General features: G+C 31.8%; 1 protein-coding gene across 2 annotated transcripts; it reads left to right on the top strand.

Annotated features, from left to right (window-relative positions):
• Nucleotides 1-4,403: 4,403 nt before the first annotated feature.
• On the top strand, nucleotides 4,404-22,005 carry LOC124535372 (iodotyrosine deiodinase 1). Of its 2 annotated transcripts, none has more exons than XM_047111572.1 (4): nucleotides 4,404-4,676; nucleotides 19,961-20,182; nucleotides 20,808-21,079; nucleotides 21,765-22,005. In XM_047111572.1, exons 1-4 carry the CDS (start codon nucleotides 4,505-4,507, stop codon nucleotides 21,945-21,947), a joined length of 849 nt encoding a protein of 282 aa, XP_046967528.1. In that variant the 5' UTR covers nucleotides 4,404-4,504; the 3' UTR covers nucleotides 21,948-22,005. The 2 variants fall into 2 exon arrangements, with proteins under 2 accessions (XP_046967528.1, XP_046967527.1); XM_047111571.1 differs by having other exon boundaries at nucleotides 20,763-21,079.
• Nucleotides 22,006-22,203: the final 198 nt, after the last annotated feature.

Below are 22,203 nucleotides of genomic sequence, written 5' to 3'. Positions count from 1 at the left end.
TGCGTCACATATAAGGCGTTTTGGATTACCGAATACTTTGAAAATTTTGTCTAGCTCATTAACTACAATTTTACTCTTTGTATTTTTCACTGGTACAATAAAAACAAACTTTGTGAAAGAATCAACTATTACTAAAAGGTATAAGTTTTGTTTAGTAGATTTTACAAAAGGACCCAAATGATCCAAATGAAGAGTGTGGAATGGCCTAGCATATTTCGGAATTGGATACAATTTTCCAGGTTTTTTACCGTGTACATTTTTATAGTAAATACAATTTAAACAATTTTTAATATATTTTTGCACAGTTCTTTTTAGCTTAGGAAACCAATATTTCGAACGAATTCGTTCTACCGTCTTGTCAACTGCAAAATGACCTATATCATCATGGTTTATACGAATTATTTGCCAGATGCACAACTTTGGTACAACCCATCGCCTACCATATTCTGTTCTCCGAAACACTTTATTACCTAATAATTCATATTCTTGAAAAATACGCTTATTAGTTTCGGCCTCACCTGACATTAAAATATCCCTAATACTACATATATTGGGATCTTGTAATTGAACCGCTAAAAGCCAATCACTTTCAGTTATAGTCATAACCTTATCTATGGATTCTAAGTTATCTTTCCCGATCGGGTTTCGGCTTAATGCATCGACATGCTGCATTTGAGAACCTGCTTTATGAACAATATCGAAAGTAAATTCTTGAGTTTGTAAAACCCATCTACTAATACGTGGTATAATATTTTGTTTCGTTAAGGCATAGCGAACGGCATTGCAATCCGTAACAATTTTAAATGGATAACCCAATAAATAATGACGAAATTTTTGCAAAGCAACTACGATTGCTAAAAGTTCCAATTCAAAGGAATGATATTTCTTTTCTTCTTCAGAGGTTTGGCGACTGTAAAAATATATGGGTTTTTCACCATGTTCTGTACTTTGCACTAATATACAACCTAACCCATCGCGACTTGCGTCCGTGTATAAAATTGTAGGCAATTTGGGATTAAATATATTCAGAGAAACATTATTAACTAATGCATTTTTCAAATTCGTTATAGCTTGTTCTTGTAACGCACCCCACTGCCAAGTTATATTTTTTTTTAATAAACTCGTTAATGGTTTGCATAGTACGGCACAATTTTTTATAAATTTTCTAAAATAATTTATAAGACCTAAAAATTGACGTAATTGATGTATTGTCTTTGGGATAGGAAAATTTTGAATCGCCTTTAGTTTCTTTGAATTAGGTTGTAACCCCGTTTCTGATATTTCATATCCTAAAAAGGTTATATTCTTTCGAAAAAAAGTGCATTTATTTAAATTTATAGTTAAATTATTTTTTTGAAATAAATCTAATACAGTTTCTAACGTAATTATATTTTCTTCAAGTGTTTCTGAAGTTACTAAAATGTCATCCATATAACAAACAACCCTACCAAATCGAAGATTACCTAATACCGTATCCATTAATTTTTGAAAGACCGAAGGTCCGTTACATAGCCCAAATGGCATTCTTATAAACTCATAATGTCCGTCTGGCGTTACAAACGCAGTCTTATGTATAGAATCTGCTTCAATGCCAATTTGATAATAGCCACTTTTTAAATCCAGTGAACTAAAATATTTACACCCTCGCAATCTATCAATAAGGTCTTCAATTATTGGCATTGGGTATTTGTCCTTAACTGTAATTTTATTTAATTGCCTATAATCTATACACAAACGCTTTTCTCCATTAGCTTTATCTACTAGTAACGCGGGGCTCGCATAAGGAGAGTTACTGTTACGTATTATATTATTTTTCAACAATTCATCAATTATTTCACGAGTAATCTTTTTTTCTGATTCGGACATTCTATATGGTCTTTGACAGATAGGTTTATTCGAAGTTAACTCAATACTTAATTTAACAATCGAAGTTTTTCCTAGGGATGACAAATCTTTCGATATACTGCGTGGATACTTATCAAAAATATTCTTTAAAATATCTTTATATTCTTGGCAATTTAAACCAACATTATTAATATCAATATTTGAGACGACAAATGACTGGGCCGGTTGAAATGTTAAAACATTACCTATTCGTGTATACATAATACGTGTATCTTCCGTAAAGTTTCTACCGATTAAAATATCACAACCCGACAATGAATCAATAGCATACAATGTTAGAGGAAGTTCAACTTGATCTACATTAAGAATGGCATTTATAGCATTAGTGACTCTGCTAGTAGTATCGTTTGTAAAACCTTGTAAATTAATTGGGAAATTTAACTGATAAAAGTCTAATTTATTCTTTTTAATCCAATAATAAGTTACTAATGAACAGTCACTGCCCATGTCAAAGAAGGCTTCAGTTTTTACCCCATTTAATATTATTTTTTTGTAAAACTTTTGTTTTACTTCATTACGGACTACCATCTTAACTTCTGCGTCTTTTTCAGGCTTGGGTTTTTGTTTTAATCTACAAGCTAATTCAGTATGACCTAACCGATTACAATAGGAACATTTAACTTTATCGTTGATTGTACATTCGTACCGTTTATGACCGGCTATGCCACAACGATAACAAAAAATATTTTTATTACTACCCTCTCTTTGAGTATTAACATCCGCTTTATTACTACTATCGTCTTGTAATTTTGATAATTGTTGTGTGTGTCGTAAATTTTGCGGTTTAGAAATAGAATAATTTTTATGCGATAGTTTCTCTGAACTAATATAAATTTTGCCGTGTAAAAATGAAGCTAGATCATCACAATATTTGAAATTACCCGCTTCAGCAGCTGTGCTAATATTCGTGTCCCCGATGGAACCTACTACTATTGAAATAATATCTTGTTCCCTAAATCCTAATTGTAATCGATCAATTTTACCCTTCTGCTCAAAATAGAATTCATACAAGGATTGATTAGGTACCGGCTTTGTATTTATTAATTGATTCAGTAAGACGAACATATTACGTTTGATTTGAAATGTATCTGATAAAGTATTTCGCCACTGTTTCCACCGCCACGTGGTCCAATTAACTTCGTTCTTTTGAAACGAGTCTAACCAAGTTTTGGCAGTGTTTCTCAATTTTTGCAAGGCCTGATATTTCGTCATATTATCTGACCAACCAAATGCCCGAGCATTTGCTTCTACTACGTTAATCCACATGTCTACATTATCTATTAACGGATCAAATTCAGGAACCACTGATGATAAAACAACATTTTGACTCACAGTTTGAGACCTTTTCCGTCGTTTTGTATCCCCTCTGCGACTATCCAGCTCACTACTGTCGCTGGAACACGAAGAACTAGTAGAACTTGAACTTGGCGTTGCCGCTCTTCGTGATCTCTTATTATATCTCTGCTTCCGGTTACGAGGCATGTTGAAGGCGTAAGCACAGGAACCACTTCTGATAAAAACAAACACTGTTAAATACGCATTTATTTAATGTCCAATACTACTTAATACGCTTCACTTTAATTTACGATATATAAATTTGTCTCATAACACATTACATATTCTATCATACATTACATTTAAATTTAGTACATTACATATTTGTTACTGCGAACCAATATACGAAACACTTGAATTAATATACGTTTGATTTATTTATTATACTTTAATCGCAATTTCACAAATTATCAACACAATCACAATCATTAGAAATATTCGACCTATTTTATAAAAAAAATAAATGATACCCAACACTAGTTTTACTTATATCCAAAATTCCGCTCCTGCGATGTTCTCTTCACTAGAGCGCCGAAGTAAAAGTGCGCTTCCCATCCGTCAATCACTTGAAGAAAGATTGCTGCAGGTGTCGCCACTTGTCGAAACAGGCTAGCCAACTTTGCACCGAATATATTTTTATTAAGTTTTATTTTAAATGGCGACAACACACTTGTATAATAAAGTTAAGCGCGTGTTTCAGTTCTTTTGTAATGCGTCATTCTATCTAGACATAAATAATCTAAGGTTATTAGGTTAAAATATAAATTTAATGTTCGTCTTATAATATGCAATCCTTGGCCTAATTTTAATCATGCATACTAATAATTAACAGATAAAGTATACTTTATTTATAGCCAGTATAATATACTGACTATAAATAAAGTATACTTTTTTATAAAACAATGTAGTCTACTTAAAAGTAAAAAATCCGCAGAAGGAGCATACGAGAAATTCGTCATACTTCATAGTCTCACATTTCTTTTTTTTTTTCGTCTGCAGTAGTCAAGGTCGCATGAACATGCATTCGGTGTTATACAACATTACCAATATTCTAACTAAAAATAATATAGCGAACATAGTCACTAACACCTTGTAAAAGAGTACTAAATTGAGAAGCACTAACTCAGCGACCGCACGTTGAATCGGTTAATACTTTTGTAAATGACAACAAACTTAGTTGGCCGCGTGCGTGCGTTCGTACAGCTTGTGTTGTGAATTATTTTAAAAAAAATAAAGTCAACGTTCGCGGCAACAATCGATTACAATGAATTTTATATCCCTCGTCGTTTGGACGTTAGAAAGTAATTGTTTTATAGTTTACACTGTGATGATAGTGATGTTTGTTGCATTTACAATGTTTCACAAAAATAGATTGGAAGAAAATCAAAATAGAATTGGCTCGAAAAAGAAATTCGCGAACAATAATGGCGGTAGAGGTAAGTATCATTATTAATGATATCTGTAGATTTAAAATACTTTTATTGTTCATATATTATTTTCATATGTTCATCAGTATCCTTTTTTATGTAAAATGTTTTTTATAATGGATAGTCATTTTAAACAGACAAAGAATTGAGTAAAGTACTTTTAAAATGTATTAGATAAAAAGTTTTATGGATGAATTTCAGTGAATTGTGAAGGAAAACATAATAAGCAATTTTTTAAACACTAAGGTTTTTATAAAGTATAATTTTATTTAGACGAATAAAAAAGCGGTTAATTATCATTTTAATTAAGGATCATTATTTTTTCAAATTAATCGTAGCCTTCAAATTATTAATTATTTGCAATTTTAATTACACAACAACACAATACCCTGACATACCCGGGTACACCCGTGCTTAAGCCGTAATGGTTAGCTATAATTGTTATTATGAAGTAACCAGTCTGATATAATATAATATCCTTATTATTTTATGCTATTTATGGTATGTATATGATTTCCTGTGGTCAGATTGTTATTAGATACAGCTAAGAATGAACATTGTATTACTATAACATCTTTACGTAAATTAAATGATTTATAATAATAATAAAATTAACTCGTAGTCGTGTCACGTAACACGACTCTTTTAACAAATTCCCCCTCGAAAAATACTGTATTGATATTTAGTGTAATAATATGAGATTATTATTACCAACAGTAAATAAACAATTGGAAGTATATCCTTACGCTGGTTGTTTTTCCGAACCGATACGACTTAGGAATCCTGCACGTTGCTTAAAGGCCGAATCAACCCAGTGTTGCAGATATTAAGCGAGCTTTCAGTTTTCCTCAGTTCTTTTGTTTACATTCACCCAATTACATTCCAGAATCAATAAATATTCCAATACATTATTTACTAGCTGTGCCCGCGACCGTGTTCGCGTTTGAATTCAACAAAAAAAAATTGGTGTATACATACATATGTATTGAGTAAAAACGGCTACTTAAACATTACAAACAGACACTCCAATTTTATTATATATGCATGTATAGATATATGAGTCGAGATGGCCCAGTGGTTAGAACGCGTGCATCTTAACCGATAATTGCGGGTTCAAACCCAGGTAAGCACTGCTGATTCATGTACTTAGTTTGTCTTTATAATTCATCTCGTGCTCAGCGGTGAAGGAAAACATCGTGAGGAAACCTGCATGTGACAAATTTCATAGAAATTCTGCCACATGTGTATTCCACCAATCTGCATTGGAACAGCCTGGTGGAATATGTTCCAAACCTTCTCCTCAAAAGGAGAGGAGGCCTTTAGCCCAGCAGTGGGAAGTTCAAGTTTGTTTCATAGAGAATTACATCATCATCGGTTTAGTGGTTTGGTCGTGAAAGAGCGACGGACAGACAGATTTACTTTTACATTAGTAATATTAGTGCATATATATATATATATATATATATATATATATATATATATATATAGATTGTAACGAGCAATAAGCCTTATTTATCAATTGTTTTATTTATATTTATTGATATTCCGAGTTGAAAACATCTGCGGAATCTTGTTATAGCTCAACAATAAAAATCAATGGTTCTATTTATCGGCGCAGTGTTTACTCGCATTTCACATATGTTTAACATTACGCCGCCTATATACATGCCGGAATATCCAATAATTTACAACGCGGCATTAAGGTAAATAAACCACAAGTTTGAATCAGTCAAAACATCCGTTTTGCTTTAATCTCACACATGTTACCAAGTATTTAACGTGGAAATAAAATACACAAAAAATATACACTCTTTTAACTGAAAAGTATAATTAATTAATGGATATTTATATTAGTGGTGGAGCTTTGTACATGTCCGACTGTTACCACCCAGTCAGCGGATATAGTACAGCCACCAGTAACAGTGCTGGGCTCAGGCCTCCTCTCCCATTCAGGAGAGGGTTTGGAACATATTCCACCACGCTGTTCCAATGCGGGTTGGTGGGATGCAAATGTGGCAGAATTTCAATAAAATTAGACACATGCAGGTTTTCTCACGATGTTTTCCTTCACCGCCGAGCACGAGATGAATTATAAACACAAATTAAGCACATATAAATAGTGGGCCTGGGTTTGAACCCGAAATCATCGGTTAAGATGCACGCGTTCTAACCACTGGTCATTCTCAGCTGGCGATATAAGTAGGTAATCTTACAGTGCCAATGTATATGACAGGTGGTGACTATTTGCCGTCTGAGGTCCGTCATTAGTCCTTCCGTCCAGTATATGTAATAGTTATAAAATAAATAAACTTACGATCGTATATTCATTAAGATGAAACATTCCTAGTACCTTATATTATCCCAAGCTTAGATTCCATCATAATAAGTACAGCAGTTATCTCTTATATGGATCAGTTAAATATCATATTGCATTGGATTCCGTGGATCATTGTGCTAGTAGTCTTCAACGATGTATAAATAACCCCAACCAAGCAAGTAGTTATAGTTAGTTAATATGTTTATATTTTTTTGTTTGTTTTTTCTTCCTTTTGTTTTAAATTTTTATACTTCTTATTCTTATTATGTACTATGTCCTAATAAACATTTCTTTCTTTCTTTCTTTCTTTCAACCAAGCTCTAAAGACTCGAATGGCGCCGCGAACTTGAGTCTATCAATATTTCACAGAGACTATGTCAAATTCATTCCATCCCTATGTCATCGACATCCTATGTGTTAATACTTTGTACAATTATTCCTAAAGTGAAAAACGAGTGCATCGCTATATAATTTATACAAATTTGATATGTATGGGACATAAAAAGACTATATAAGCGCGTCTTATCCTATAGCCTGTACTAATAGGCAGGAGAAGAATCCTGATATTTGAGTATTCAATGCCAGTGGATATGCCCTTAACATGTAACAATTATACGTAACAGATATTTCGTGATATATTTTTATTTTTACAACAACACGATATCACATAATTTATAGCGAATTAAAATTGACTCCGATAAAATATTCTACGTCAAAAATGTAATATGACGTGAAAATGTATTCTTTCAGGAATGTATAACGGAAGCCATAGATTATTTAAGATGTCATGACTAATGATATCATGTTATTTCAAGGCTAAAGTTTATTTACATGTAATTACCCCTACTGTCATTGGGTTAAACACTCACCATAAAGGTTAAATTCAGTTGTTAACATTTTTTACAATTCCTAAAAATATATTTTATTTCTGCAAGTGTATTTCACACAATTTTAATAATACATTTATTTTTAATCTAACTTTATATTTTAATAAAAAAAAATGTGAATAATGGTTATGAATAACCTAAAAAAATTAAAAAGGTTAATCGCAACCAAAAATGTGTAACTTTTTTTGAAAGGCAAGTAAATTCATTTTCTGCCTAACAATATTTTAACAATAGCGTAAAATAAGGCGTGTCATAAGAGCCATTTTTAATAATCGTTTGGGTTTTATTAATCTTGTTGCAACAATACTTATAATAGCATTTTATATGACCATAACATATATCGGTTCGAAATTAAATTATCTGACATAGAGACAAATATATAACCCAATAACTGTACATCCTTATCGTTTACGTAACGAAGACAATGGTATAGTATTAATTAAAATCGATGCAAAACCGAACGGTCTACAAAATAATGTGCAGAGGTACCGTTAGAACTAGCATGTTCGTGTTAGACGCGTCATGAATAGCGCCCGGTCATTTGTAATTAAATGAATTAAAATCCTTACGTGTAAATCATCTTGCATTAAATACATTAAGTCGATCTTATCAGTAACAAGAATTGCATAAGGTTTTTATACATAATTAATAACTTGTTTTGTTGATGTTTTTAGCGAAGTTGGTATGAGTTTATTAATTGAGTTATATTTTTTGTGTTATTATGTACAAAAACTGACCCCCTTGATCTTGACCTCTAAGAGCATGAGGTTAGGAAACCAGTTTCCATGTAGTGTATATTACTTGATATCATCGCCACTTGTGATACTTCAATGTATTAAGCGCTAATGGCACATTGGTGTACGGGCCAAAACAATGTAAAGAGTAGCAGGATCGATTCTGACCTCTTGGGCTAATGTCGTCCCCTCTCTTAATACACTGGTAATGGAATGTGTTTTCCATGTAATGAAAAGAATAATTAACGAATGTCTTGCTAAATTTTCTTGGTAGGATCTATTTATATATTATGGTGATTTAAAGTACTTATAGCGGAATTAAATGTAGATTTCGATTAAATATTTAAATTACAATCAAATTTATATAGATCATGTGACAGCAAACGTAGTATGGAGCGTTGTGTAGCAAGATGGGATGATGATATTTGTATGGCAGCGTAAGACAGCAAGGCTTTTGTAGAGTAAAGAACTCAGTGACATAACATGGTAATTGGGATGGAATGGGATGCTAATTTGGAGCGTGGAGCTTACACTTGTTGTCTTCCAGGCAGGATATATTATATAAAATGACGATTCAAATTCAATATGAATAAAGTATATTTTGAATTTTGATTCTGAGTGGCCCACGTCCAGCAGTGGACTGACACGGGTGATTATGATGACATTTATATGGTAATAAGAACACAAGTGCTTTAGATACATACATTGGGATCAGAGTAATGTATGTGATATGGTCTAATATTTATATTAAAATATGTCGATAACTCGTCAAAATGTTCGATACTGTGTCTCTACATTTGAATGTGAAACGAATTCCATTTCTTTACACGCATGTTCCCTTGATTTTTGTCACTTATATTTAACTGACGAGCCACATACGTATTAAAAAAAAATAATAAAGTAAAAAATCATTTGTTATCCGAGAGTTGATAGTGTTTTTATCATTTTGTTCTATTTAAAAGTAAACAAGATAAGAATAGATATATGAAGTACAAAATACAAAATACTGCAGACAAGAATTCTGACCGTTGGTTCATGATATTCAACTGTATAATTGTTTAAAGTATTGGGACTGATTGATGGATAATCTTTTTGGCAAAATTGTATACGACCTATGCTGATTTCTTTTGCACCAAAGCGCGATGTGAAAAACGTCTTGAATCCGAGGCCACCATTTTAACTATCCTTTTTCAGTATATAAATATTTTTTGTTACTGCGAGACAGCCTGGATGAGCCACGATGGTTAGAAAACATGATAGCTAAACGATGGTTCCTAATGAGATTTTTCGGCACTACAACTAATACTGACTATTTTTTGGTTCTGGTTTTAAGCATGAGTGAGCCAGTGTTACTACAAGTTGGCTCATTGACAATGATAGTTTATGTTTCATTCACCGCCAGTGTCTATAAAAGATGATAACCATGATAATCCATTTTCAAACTTAAACTTAATTTTCTAAATTTATGGGAGCATTACACTTACTTATTGATGGTCAAATAAAACGCTACCAACGACTCGAAAAAGAAAATACCCTGACCTGAGAAGAACCGGCGAAAGAAACTCAGCATGTCTTTTTTGTTATTATATACACATATTGAATATGAATAGGAATATTTACCAATCTGCCTAACTACTTAACAAAAAGAAAATAAACATGGTTTCTCTTACGGGCCCTTATATAGCTTTTATTTATTTATTTATTAATCAGTTCATTGATCTATTTACCATAAATGTATAATATATATTTACCATAAATCATATGTACTTTTGAATAACAATTGACAAGTAATTTATTCTAATTGTACTCAATGAGTTCCCAATATTTTAAAAATATATGTCGCGGTATGCGGGGTCAATGAACTGGTAGTTAGAGGGTTAAATTGTCTGGTTTAACTGACTCGCATTACAAACCAATAGTATGTCATACAGTTAATTGTAATATAAAAATATAGAAAATTAAATACAACTATATAAGATTATGACTTTAATATTAAATGAAACTATTTAATTTAAAAACTATATGACATATTTATTTTAACAAAATTTGCATTAACAGATAATCAAATTACATAAGAAAAAAACTAAGGTTATCAATTTAGCCTAATTTTCTTGTTCGTTACGTTTGAATGTTTAAATTGTTTCTTATTAAAAAAAACCAAAAGAAAAACAATAAAACAAGTTATACTTAGTTTATTATGTTTTTCTGATATGAAATGCACTATAATTTTACATGTTACGATTTATTCGTATGCCATAATAAATAATTAATTTGATCAAAATCTATTTAACATACATAAGTGAATAGATATAAATACTTTAAAAACCAAAAACAGTTCCAACTTCAAATTTATCTAAGCATAAATAAATTACCATAATGAATCATACACATTGAAGTTAACTAAAAAAGATCTGAGATGGCCCTGTAATTAGAACGCGTGCACCTTAACCGATGATAGCGGGTTCAAACCCAGGCAAGCACCACTATATATATGTACTTAATTTGTGTTTATAATTCATCTCGAGCTCGGCGGTGAAGGAAAACAATATGAGGAAACCTGCATCTAATTTCATCGAAATTCTGCCACATGTGCATTCCACCAACCCGCATTGGAACAGTGTGGTTGAATAAGTTCCAAACACTCTCCTTAATGGAATAGGAGGCCTTATCCCAGCAGTGGGAAATTTACAGGTTGTTACTTTACTTTACTTTTTTTACTTTTTCAGTTGAGCTTACAAATCCAAATTAAACACAAATAAAACATAACAAATTACAAGTCGACCTTACAGTCCGCGCCTAAACAGAAAAATAAATGGCGGTAGGTAACCGCCATTCATTTTTGCGCGATTTGTTTTTTTTTTTTTAAGTGTGCTAGCCAGTTGTATGGATAAAGGAATCTCCTAAACATATTATAATTTGTTCATTAATTTGACCTCCGATAGAATGTAAATACATTTAGCGATTCGCAGAATTAATATAATATATATTACAACAGACATATTTAATAGTTACTTTGTATTTTACAATTACACTTAGTTATATGACCTTTAGTTATAAACATACAACGTAATCGCTAACATCCATTTGTAAATAACAGTATAAATATTTATTACCCTCAAGGCCGAACCCCCGTCCACTAAGCCCAGTACGAATAAAAATATTAAATGCGCCCTATATGATGATACTAAACCTAACCTACCCCGACTTGATAAAAGTGTAATTTGTTAATAACGAAAATTATATTGATATAAATAATGTAGACCTTCCAATAAATATATATACGAACAAATTTAATAAACAATTTATATTAGCTAAGTAGTGAAATTTTAAGACAATATAGTGATTTAAAATAATACTCTGAGGAAATCAATTGTAAGTAAAGTAAATTCGGTCCCACAAAAAAAATCTTTTCATAAAGTAAGCTACTATATTGTATAATGGTATTGGAATATTGAGAAATAATGCTTACATTGAGTACAAGTAAAAAACATTTAATCTAAATCAGTATCATACATTTAAATTAACAACAGCTACGGACCAAATCATGACGATAATCACTGGAAATATATACTTTACAACAACTCCAATCAAAGTAATCTTTATAATAATCAAGTAGACTTATAAAAGCATTTTCGTCATGTTACAGTTATAAATTTAATGTATACCTACCATAGGAACGGTGAGTAGATTCTAACGAGAAGATCCGTCAAGAATACCGAGTTTCTTGCCGGTTGCATCTTAATTGCAGTATGTTAGTAAAGTACAGTTAAATTTATCGTGCCTAGAAATCAACAAATACTTAGTCCACGCTTTTATCATTTACGTAACCTTGTATTGAGTAATATACGTTATTTATGAATTATTAAAAATTATGATTGTATGTGTAAAAGGAAATAATAAAATATCTTTTATTATTTTTACTTTATGCTTTATTTACATAGGTACATAGCCTATATCAGTGGAAATATGTAGTAAAAAAGATAAACAAACCTGAAATATACGTATTTCATGTGCTTTGCTAATAATAATTATTATTATTTCCACTTTAATTTTACTTACTTATTTCCACTTTAAATTTACGTTTTGGTGGTTTCGTTATGAAATCCATATGATAGTGAGTACTTTACTTGGTGGTAGGGCTTTGTGCAAGCCCTTATGGGTAGGTACCCCACTCACCAGTTATTCTACCGCCAAATAACAGTACTCAGTATTGTTGTGTTCCGGTTTAAAGGGTGAGTGAGCCAGTGTAACTACTGGCATAAGGGACTTAGCATCATCTTGGTTCCCATGGTTGGTGGCACATTGACGATGTAAGGAGTAGTTAATATTTCTTACAGCGTCATTGTCTATGAGTGATGGTGACCACTTACCATCAGGTGGCCCATATGCTCGTCCGCCAACCATTAAAAAAAATATCATAGACTAATCAAGCACTTGACGCCTCAATTTACTATGAAATGTTTTTTATTTGACTTTTTTCTTATGGTTGGAATAGAGTATATAGTGTCATACAACCATATGGGGAATAAAGATACACAAACAACGATGACATTGGATTGACGCGATATTATTGATCGAACTGTTGAATAATCTATAGCAACCGAAGCCGACTTTAGAAGTGGCTATAATTAATGACTTGAAATTTTCTTGTGTTATAAATAAAAGAATAAGACGGACCAGTGGTTAGAACGGGTGCATCTTAACCCATGTTGTTGGTTCAAACCCAGGCAAACACCACATTTATAGAATATTCATCTGCTTAATTTGTGTTTATAATTCATCTCGTGCTCGGCGGTGAAAGAAAACATCGTGAGGTGCATGCATGTGTCTAATTTTAACGAAATTCTGCCGCATGTCAATCCACCAACCCGCAGTGGAGCAGCGTGGTCTTAGCCCAGCAAAAATTTACAGGTTGTTGTTGTTGTTGTATTTATTTAATGAAGAACAGTGTAATGAAAAGCAAGTCGCATTCAATATGCAAGTCTATGGTTTGTTTATATCCACTACGATAATAATAGGTTATACGTGGATTAATTGGTGGAAACGAGTAATTACTGAGTTTATTGGTTCGAAGAACCGTTGTAGCACTAGCTAGGTTTACATTTAATTTACATAACATTGTTACATCACATAAAATTACTAGGAAGATATAATGTGAATGTTTTAAAAACTGCATACCATTTTATATTACCAAAAATGTTAATGATTTTTAACATAAATAATTGCACTGGTTTTCAATCAAGGCTCATTTACATTTGAATAATATGAAAATAATAGCTTCCTTAGTTATGTAATCGTAAACAATTCGATACTCATTAGTTTAATGTATTCCGGTTATTTATATAACATTAAAATAGCAATAATACATCAAAAACTTTATTGTTCGATGTAATATGTTCTGAATAAGTGTGTCAGTTCCGCATTAACAGACGCACATTAGTATAGTACTATTCTGATAGATCTTACTTACTATCAAATTCGAGAATTGTTGAAAATGAATTACGTTAGACTATTTTCATAGTTATGACTAGCTGTGCTCAAGACATACTCGTTTTTATTTAACAAAAAAAAAAAAATTATCAAGTTACTCCTTCTTATATCAGTTATCTGCCAGTGAAAGTCCCGTCAAAATCGGTCCAGCCGTTCCAAAAATGAGCCGTAACAAAAATACGGACGGACAAAATTAGTAAAAAAAAATGTTTATTTGGTATTGTACCATACATATGTGTATCCATAGATATGCATTGAGAAAAAAGGGCTATTTTAACATGAAAAACAGACAGTCTAATTTTATTACATGTACTCGTTTAGATTATTAAAGTCCATATTGTCGCGATTGAGTTTTTAAGTGAGTTTCGAGTTTGTACTCACAGTACCGTAATGAATTTCTTGGTCGTATGCCTTAACGCAAGCCTGTTTGGGTAGCTACCAAAATCATAACATACATTCAACAAACAACTTATTATATAGAGTGATGTAAGGTTTATTATTTCTTACATTCCCAATGATATGTGGTGACCGCTTCACACAAGGTAACCTATATGCTCGTACATCAGATAGATATAAAAAAAAATACTTTTGCTTCATATATTAAAACCAACCACTTTAAGTGATCCTTCTCTTGACTGACCTTCTTATGCAATGCTAAATAAAACAGGGTTCATCACTCTGGTCATAAAAATTTAAAAAAGAGCATATAAACCAAATATCGTAACTTCTACAACACTTTCCTTTGTGTCATCAAACACACCGACCCTGAGTAAATTCTATAAGGGCAAGTGAATGGTGAATGTTGATGAGTTATCACTTGTAGCCTTGCCAACGCGTTCAACAATAGAACGAGAATCGACGTTTTGATCGTAGACAAGATTTATACTTGTAAATCTCAACGAACGGATGAAACTAACCCTTGTGTCATTAGTGTGATACTTTAACAATTGTGTTCATTATTTATGATCAAGTATAATAATATTATACAGGTTCAATCAACAGAAACACGCAAGCATTAAAACTATATTTACTAGTGTTCACTCGCGGCTTCGCAAATCATATGCCAGGCAAAAAGTAGCCTAAAGTAGAATCTTGGAGTTCAAGTTTGCTTCATACCAAAATTTCATCAAATTCTGTTCAGCGGTTTGGTCGTGATAGAGTGACAGACAAACAGACAGAGTTACTTTTACATTATAATATTATAATATAGATTACATAAAATAAAATTGTTTATTCGAACTAATCTCAGGCTCTCAGGAATCCGGTATGGATGTATATAATATTTTTTTAATATGCGTTAGGAAGATCATTCATTCATCTTTATACCCTATGAAGTAGCGATAAAATAGTAAGCAACCTATAAAATAGTTAAACCTTAGATTTGGATATTCAATGACTACCAGCAGTAGTACGATTCTGTACTAATAAAATTCGTAGTACACTCGCAAAATGTTGCCCATCGACTTATGGATGTTTATGATGTGTGTTCTTTACGAAACTTCACGCTCGTGATACGCGGTGAATTTCGAGTATCTTACAGAATAGCTCAACATTTCTTGATTAACATATAATACAACACTATTCCCCTTCACTACTTACATATATCCAGTATGATAACACAAGTCAACAAAAAAAAAATTTTTTTTGGGTTTGTTATTACGTAAATTGATATTTTCTGATGGTCTGTTTCTGACAAGTAAAAGTAATCACAGGCACAATTCATAACAAATAAAGTTTGCTTTTGTACATTTTACAATGAAAAATAAATATTTTAAGATTTTGACAGAATTCTTAAGGAACAACGAATTTAACACACCACTAACGAGTTTAGAAGGGGTTTACGCGTATGAAACGGGAAGCGGCGGGTAGTCTCAGCAGTATGCGCATGAGCATTACCTAGAAATGACGTCATTCGTGTTGCGCGAAGTCCAAAACGGCTTCCAAAAAGTGTGAAAATAACATAATTTTTTTTTGTTATATTTGTGGCGAATTAATTAAAGTAAGGGTTAAAAAACTAGTTTTTCGTCAAATATAAGACTTTGTGAAGCTTATAAAGCTTATTTTTATATACCTATTCGAAGTCAAGATAAAATATGGGCACCTAAATTCCCGTGTGGTAACTGCAAAAACACATTAGAAGGTAAGAGAGTTAATAATAACTTTCAAGTATACTAATTGCAAAAAAATTACGATATGTAATGAACAACGTATGTATCAACATATATATTCATATATGTGTGTGTTATTTTTTCCAGCTTGGTATTGAGGAGATAAAAAATGTATGAAGTTCGCAGAACCAAGAATATGGAGAGAGCTTACTAATCAGATAAATGATTGCTAGTTTTGTGTAGTTGATCAAAGCAAGCGTCGGGCTGGCAAAAATGCCAAGAAAATTCAGTACCCAGAACTACCATCAACAACCGCTCCAGTACCCCACAGAGAACATATTCCTGTGCCTTCTCGTTTAAAAACAAAGGGACAGCTGCCGCTATCACAAATGTCTAGTAGTAGCGGATGCCGCGAATTCTTACCCGAATCAGTGTCTGTTGAGCCACATCTTATTAATTCAGAAGAGTTTAATGATAAATCATCTTCTGAATCTTCTGAACTGTACCTAAACTAAAAGCAGAAATAGTAGTTTCCCGGCTTAAACAGTGAAATTTGCTCAAGAAAGATTGGTGACTACGTATGGAGCTTAATACGAGAAAGTTCCTTCTTACATTGAAAAAAAAAAACAATTTTTTTTTTTTTTTTAAAATAGTTTCTGTTTTTTTTTTTATGTTTTTAGAGATTTACCTTTATTTTTCCTTGTAAATAAATATTATTAACAAATAAATTAAAGTTCTTTTTCTTAATTCTTAAGAAAAAGGACTTTAATTTATTTGTTAATACTGAATAAAAAATTTCGAATTTCTAAAAAATTTAAAATTCATTCTAGTTGCCACAAAAGCAAACTTTATTAGATAAAATTATTTTTTCCTTGTTTGGTTAGACATAATTAAACAAAATCAGCACCACAGAATTCAGACTCAAATACTCAAATAATGTAATACTTCCAAAGTTCTAAACACTAACGACAGCCCATAATGATTGACACAGATTTACAACATAGTCAATGATCACTTCATTCAATTTCGAAGTTGTTTATTATGATCTATACCTCTTGTGCTTGAATTAAACTATATACTGTAACATCATATATAAATAGACCCAAGAGAGTTGAAAATGAAACAGGCTAATTTATTTAATAGGGAATTGTTTGTATTTTAACGTTTAAAGTGGAATGATGAGCCGAGATGGCCTAGATAATTGCGGGTTCAAACTCAGGCACACAACATTGAGTTATCATGTGCTTAATTTGTGTTTATAGCCTGCAGGTGCATATTTTAAATGAATTTGTGCCACATGAGAATCCATCAACCCGCATTAGGGCAGCGTGGTGGATATGATCCTAACCTTCTCCTCAAAGGTAGAGGGCCTAAACCCAGCTGTGGGAAATTTACTAATAATTTGTTAAAAGTAGAATATGGTTATGTTAAAAATATAGTCCATTCAATCGAGAAGGCTATAAGATACTTAGCTTTGAACTAAATATAGCCTTATTTAATAGGCTGGTACCCATAAACGTCAATTAATATGTCAAACTACTATCCACTAATGTCTACAGTCTAATTATCCACTACTACTAATTATCCACTTTTAACTAAATAAAAATATATTGATTTATTGAAAGCGGCTTCAATTGATTTTGATAAAATATTTTCTCTACACTCAACTCAAGCAGTATTATTAAATAATTGGAAGTAAATTGAATTGAAAATAAAACGTCCAATTTCTGTATTGTTTAGTTTGTAGATAGTTAATAAAATATCGTATTAATATCGTATATCATATAATAATGGTAAAGTTATTTGGATCTGAATCAGGAATATATCTTAATAGACTTGTCTCCTGTAACTAATGGTGAAAAACGTATGTATAAAAATGGTAAAAGTGTGTTATCTAAATTGATATATAAAACAATACATTGTTAGAGAAATAAACAGATCAAGGTCATAGTTCATTGAGTTTTGTTTATATTCTCATGATAAATAATTATATTTACACAAATATATTTATTTTAAGTGAACCAACAAAGACTAAACAAACATATTATTAAACAATATCACTTATAATATATTATCTCAACTTTTTCTTCGTCTTGTTCGTGCCTTGGTTTTATCTTTTCGATATTTTTAATATTATTTTTAAAATGCTAGGAAATAAAAACATTTTCTAACATTATAATTTTTATTATGTCTCTTTTTAAATTATATAATTGACCTTTATGATATAGAGACTTGCTTAGCAAGTTCTACTATGTGTACAGTTATTCAACTCTTAATGACTAAGAAGTAATAGTATAATATAAGTAATTAAGCAAAAGTGTTTAATATTGTAACATTTCAAATATACTATAAAGTTTACCTTTGACACACGATTCCTGTACAACAACATCGTTACATCGAATTTCAATAAAACCTTCTTTAATAATATTTTGTTTTCGTACGACATCAGTATGACTAATCCAAGAAATGCGCTACATCGCTTACATCGTCAATGTGCCACCAACCTTAGGAACTAAGATTTTTTTTTTATGGTATAGGTTGGCGGACGAGCATATGGACCACCTGATGGTAAGAGATCTCCATCGCCCATAGACAATGACGCTGGAAGAAATATTAACTATTCCTTACATCGTCAATGTGCCACCAACCTTGGAAACTAAGATGTTATGTCCCTTGTGCCTGTAGTTAATGTTTCTATTTCATCTTTTATCATTATACCTACTATGCACATTGCACACTGTGATATGACTATACTCACAATTTTTGTCATACTCAATTAACAAAGCTCCATAACCTATATAAACTAATACACAACAGGCAGCACTTTCAGAGAAGGTTCTAGTGTATTATATAAAAATCGTTTCATAATTTCCCTCTTCTTTAAAAAACACTATTGATATAACAAGCATGACTTTCATGCATCATTGTATCCCGTCATGAAAAAGTTTTTGGTTTTAATAAAAAAAGGATTACAAATATTTGATTTATTGTCAGAGGTCATATTTATAGATGTGACTAATTAAACGCGGTTTTATATCATTGAATAAAGGAAATGAGCAATAACCTAACCTTTACAGAGATATAACTTGTCCCACTTGATACATTGCGTTGATTACAAATTGAGGTCATTTATTTATATACTTACATAAGTGCGCAGAAAATTAATGGGGAATTGTACAGGACTTCAGCTCATGTAGTCATTAGTCACTTATTACTATTGCACTGTTTATCTAGATTTACATTTTATCACCGATCTTGTAGGAATTAGGATAAATTTTAGTCACCATATTTTTATGGGTATTAGATTAAAATTATTTTTACTTTCTAATAAAAATCGGCAACTTAGAAAATTTAGGTTAAGTCTTTTTTCCCAAATAATTATACTTGAATTTGATAGTTGAATAAAATACTTTCGCCGTTATGCTTTACAAGGATAAGGCAAAATAAATATGAATTATAATTTAACAAAAGTCGTAGAAAACTTTATATTTTATTCTTAATAAATTATTATAATAAAATAATATATCACAAATTACGATTATCATTATTTTCTATTACCGTAGCAGTAATGATGAATCCATAACTATTTTTATATTTCTTAAATAGTCACGTATTTAATATAACAGACGTTTTAAATTAATGTTTTATAATATAAAGACAATAATAGACTAGGCCTTTGTTTCAGCCATAAATGAAAATGCAATGGTTACTGTCACTCAGAGTTAGTAATAAAATAATATTCAAAAAATGTTTTCAGAACGCGAGCACCCTGACGATGAAGATGATCCTGACTTTCTCGTGCCAGCCTTTCCCGAAGACACTCCACACATTCCCTACAAACCCCCTAAGAGGCCCATGGAAGACGTTCTCAAGAGATCCCTAGATTATTACGAACTTATGGCAAAGAGACGAACAGTAAGGAAATTTAGCACTGAGCCAATACCACAGGAAGTGCTGGATAATATTGTAAAGACTGCAGGTATGCTTCGATTTGGTCCGGGTTGAAGGTTGAAAAAAGCCATGAACAAGAGACATACTTATTATATCTTAAAGCCGCATGAATGGCTTGTTTACTGGATCCAAACTCTTTACAACAATTAAATTTCATTTCTCTCAAGAGTCTGCAAGACTTTCCCAAAGCAGGCTAGTTTCTCGAAAAATATCAGTTTTTACATTCGTATTTCTCGGAAAGTCTCAAAACCCTTTGGCTTTCACCCGTACTCTTACTTGTAATAATTCCAGTCGTATTGATTAATCCATCCCATTAAATTGTGAATTTGAATAAGAGTTATGGCAGTTTTCTTTGCGTTCAAACTTGTGCACTACATTTTCTACGAGTATTTGCTCTTAAGCATCATTTTGTAAGCAAACAATTTCATTAATAACTTTTTGAACCGACTACGAATTATGATTACAAAACACTCATAATGTAATTTGATGGGCATAAAAATCTTGCGTAGTTTTTCATATTTTTGACACAGTTATTATTAAAAATGATATAATTCTAAACCAACGCATATTTATAATTTATGGTTCATTTAAATAAAATGTATAAATAGGTACGTCTCCATCTGGTGCTCACACTGAACCTTGGACATTTGTAGTCGTACAGGATCCAAGCACAAAAGAAGCTATCAGAGGCATTGTAGAAGAAGAAGAAGAATTAAATTACGCTAGAAGAATGTCTAGGCAATGGGTAACAGATTTAAAACCCTTTGCAACAAACCACATAAAACCTTATCTCTCTGATGCACCAGCTCTCATTCTAGTCTTCAGACAGAGTTACTCCTGGAGAGCTGATGGGAAGAAAAAGATGCATTATTACAATGAGATCAGTGTGGCGATAGCAGCTGGGTTTTTATTAGCAGCTATTCAGGTAATTATACTTCAATTAAACGAAGTGATCTGTTAAAATATATTTAACGATTTCGCCTTTTAATTTTTACACAAGAAATCTATATTAATATTTTAAATGAAAGTAACTATGTCTGTCTGTCGCTTTATCACTACCAAACTGCTGAACTGAGTTTGATGAAATTTGGTATGAAGCAAATTTTAACTCCAGGGAAAGATATAGGCTACTTTTTTGCCTAACACATGTCAACCAAACCCCTGAAACGTCAGTGAAGCCACGGAAGACAAATAATATACTAGATACCCATATTACGGAATATATTTTACAACGTAAACTTTTTGTGGATTGATGTTCAATAATTAATTGGTGAATGTAAAATGACATGCCGAAAATCCTCAGACATGTTTACAATTGTTTTCACGATTTCACGAACCCCATTCTAGTGCATTTTAGATCAGGATTATTGTTCAATAATTCGGATGAAGTGAACTCTAACTTAATACCAATATAATTCTATAATGGGCTTTGTGCAAGCCTAGCCTCTGTGTGATGACATCTTTGTTTTTAAAGTTGATAGCGCATTGAAGAATTTTTGTTGGTTTACGGGCAGTTGCCACCACTTATCATCAGGTGGACCAATCCGATTCGAGACTTAGTTAAAAAACACTTATAATTTTAATATATCAAAGCTTTTGTTAATTTATAGTACTGTGGGCTTGTAGCCCTGACGTCTACACCTTTGAACTGCAACGCTCGTCTAAGAGACCTCCTCTCACGACCAGCTAACGAACGCCTGGAACTGCTCCTGCCAGTGGGAAGACCGCACGAAGAAGCCACCGTACCAGATTTAACAAGAAAAGATTTACATGAAATCATGATTAACGCTTAATTATTTTGATAATAAAAATGTCTGAAAATTGCTCATTTGTAAATACACTTAAGAGTAAATATTAATTTTGTTATTATATCTTTTATTTAAATGAATATCGCTCACTTTATTTCCCAATAATCTTACAGCATTACACTTTAGAGGTCGCAGCATACGTTTGTGTTGCAGATGCTATTAAGATGCTATCTGTAGCTCAGGACCTAAAGAATTATTCGCGGCAAAATTTGAAATAAATATTTATATATCAATGTTAGGT

This window comes from Vanessa cardui, chromosome 14, assembly GCF_905220365.1.
Source record: "Vanessa cardui chromosome 14, ilVanCard2.1, whole genome shotgun sequence".
Taxonomy (NCBI): Eukaryota; Metazoa; Arthropoda; class Insecta; order Lepidoptera; family Nymphalidae; genus Vanessa; species Vanessa cardui.
The sequence above is the reverse complement of the archived record's forward strand: the minus strand, read 5'-3'. Positions and strand labels throughout refer to the sequence as shown.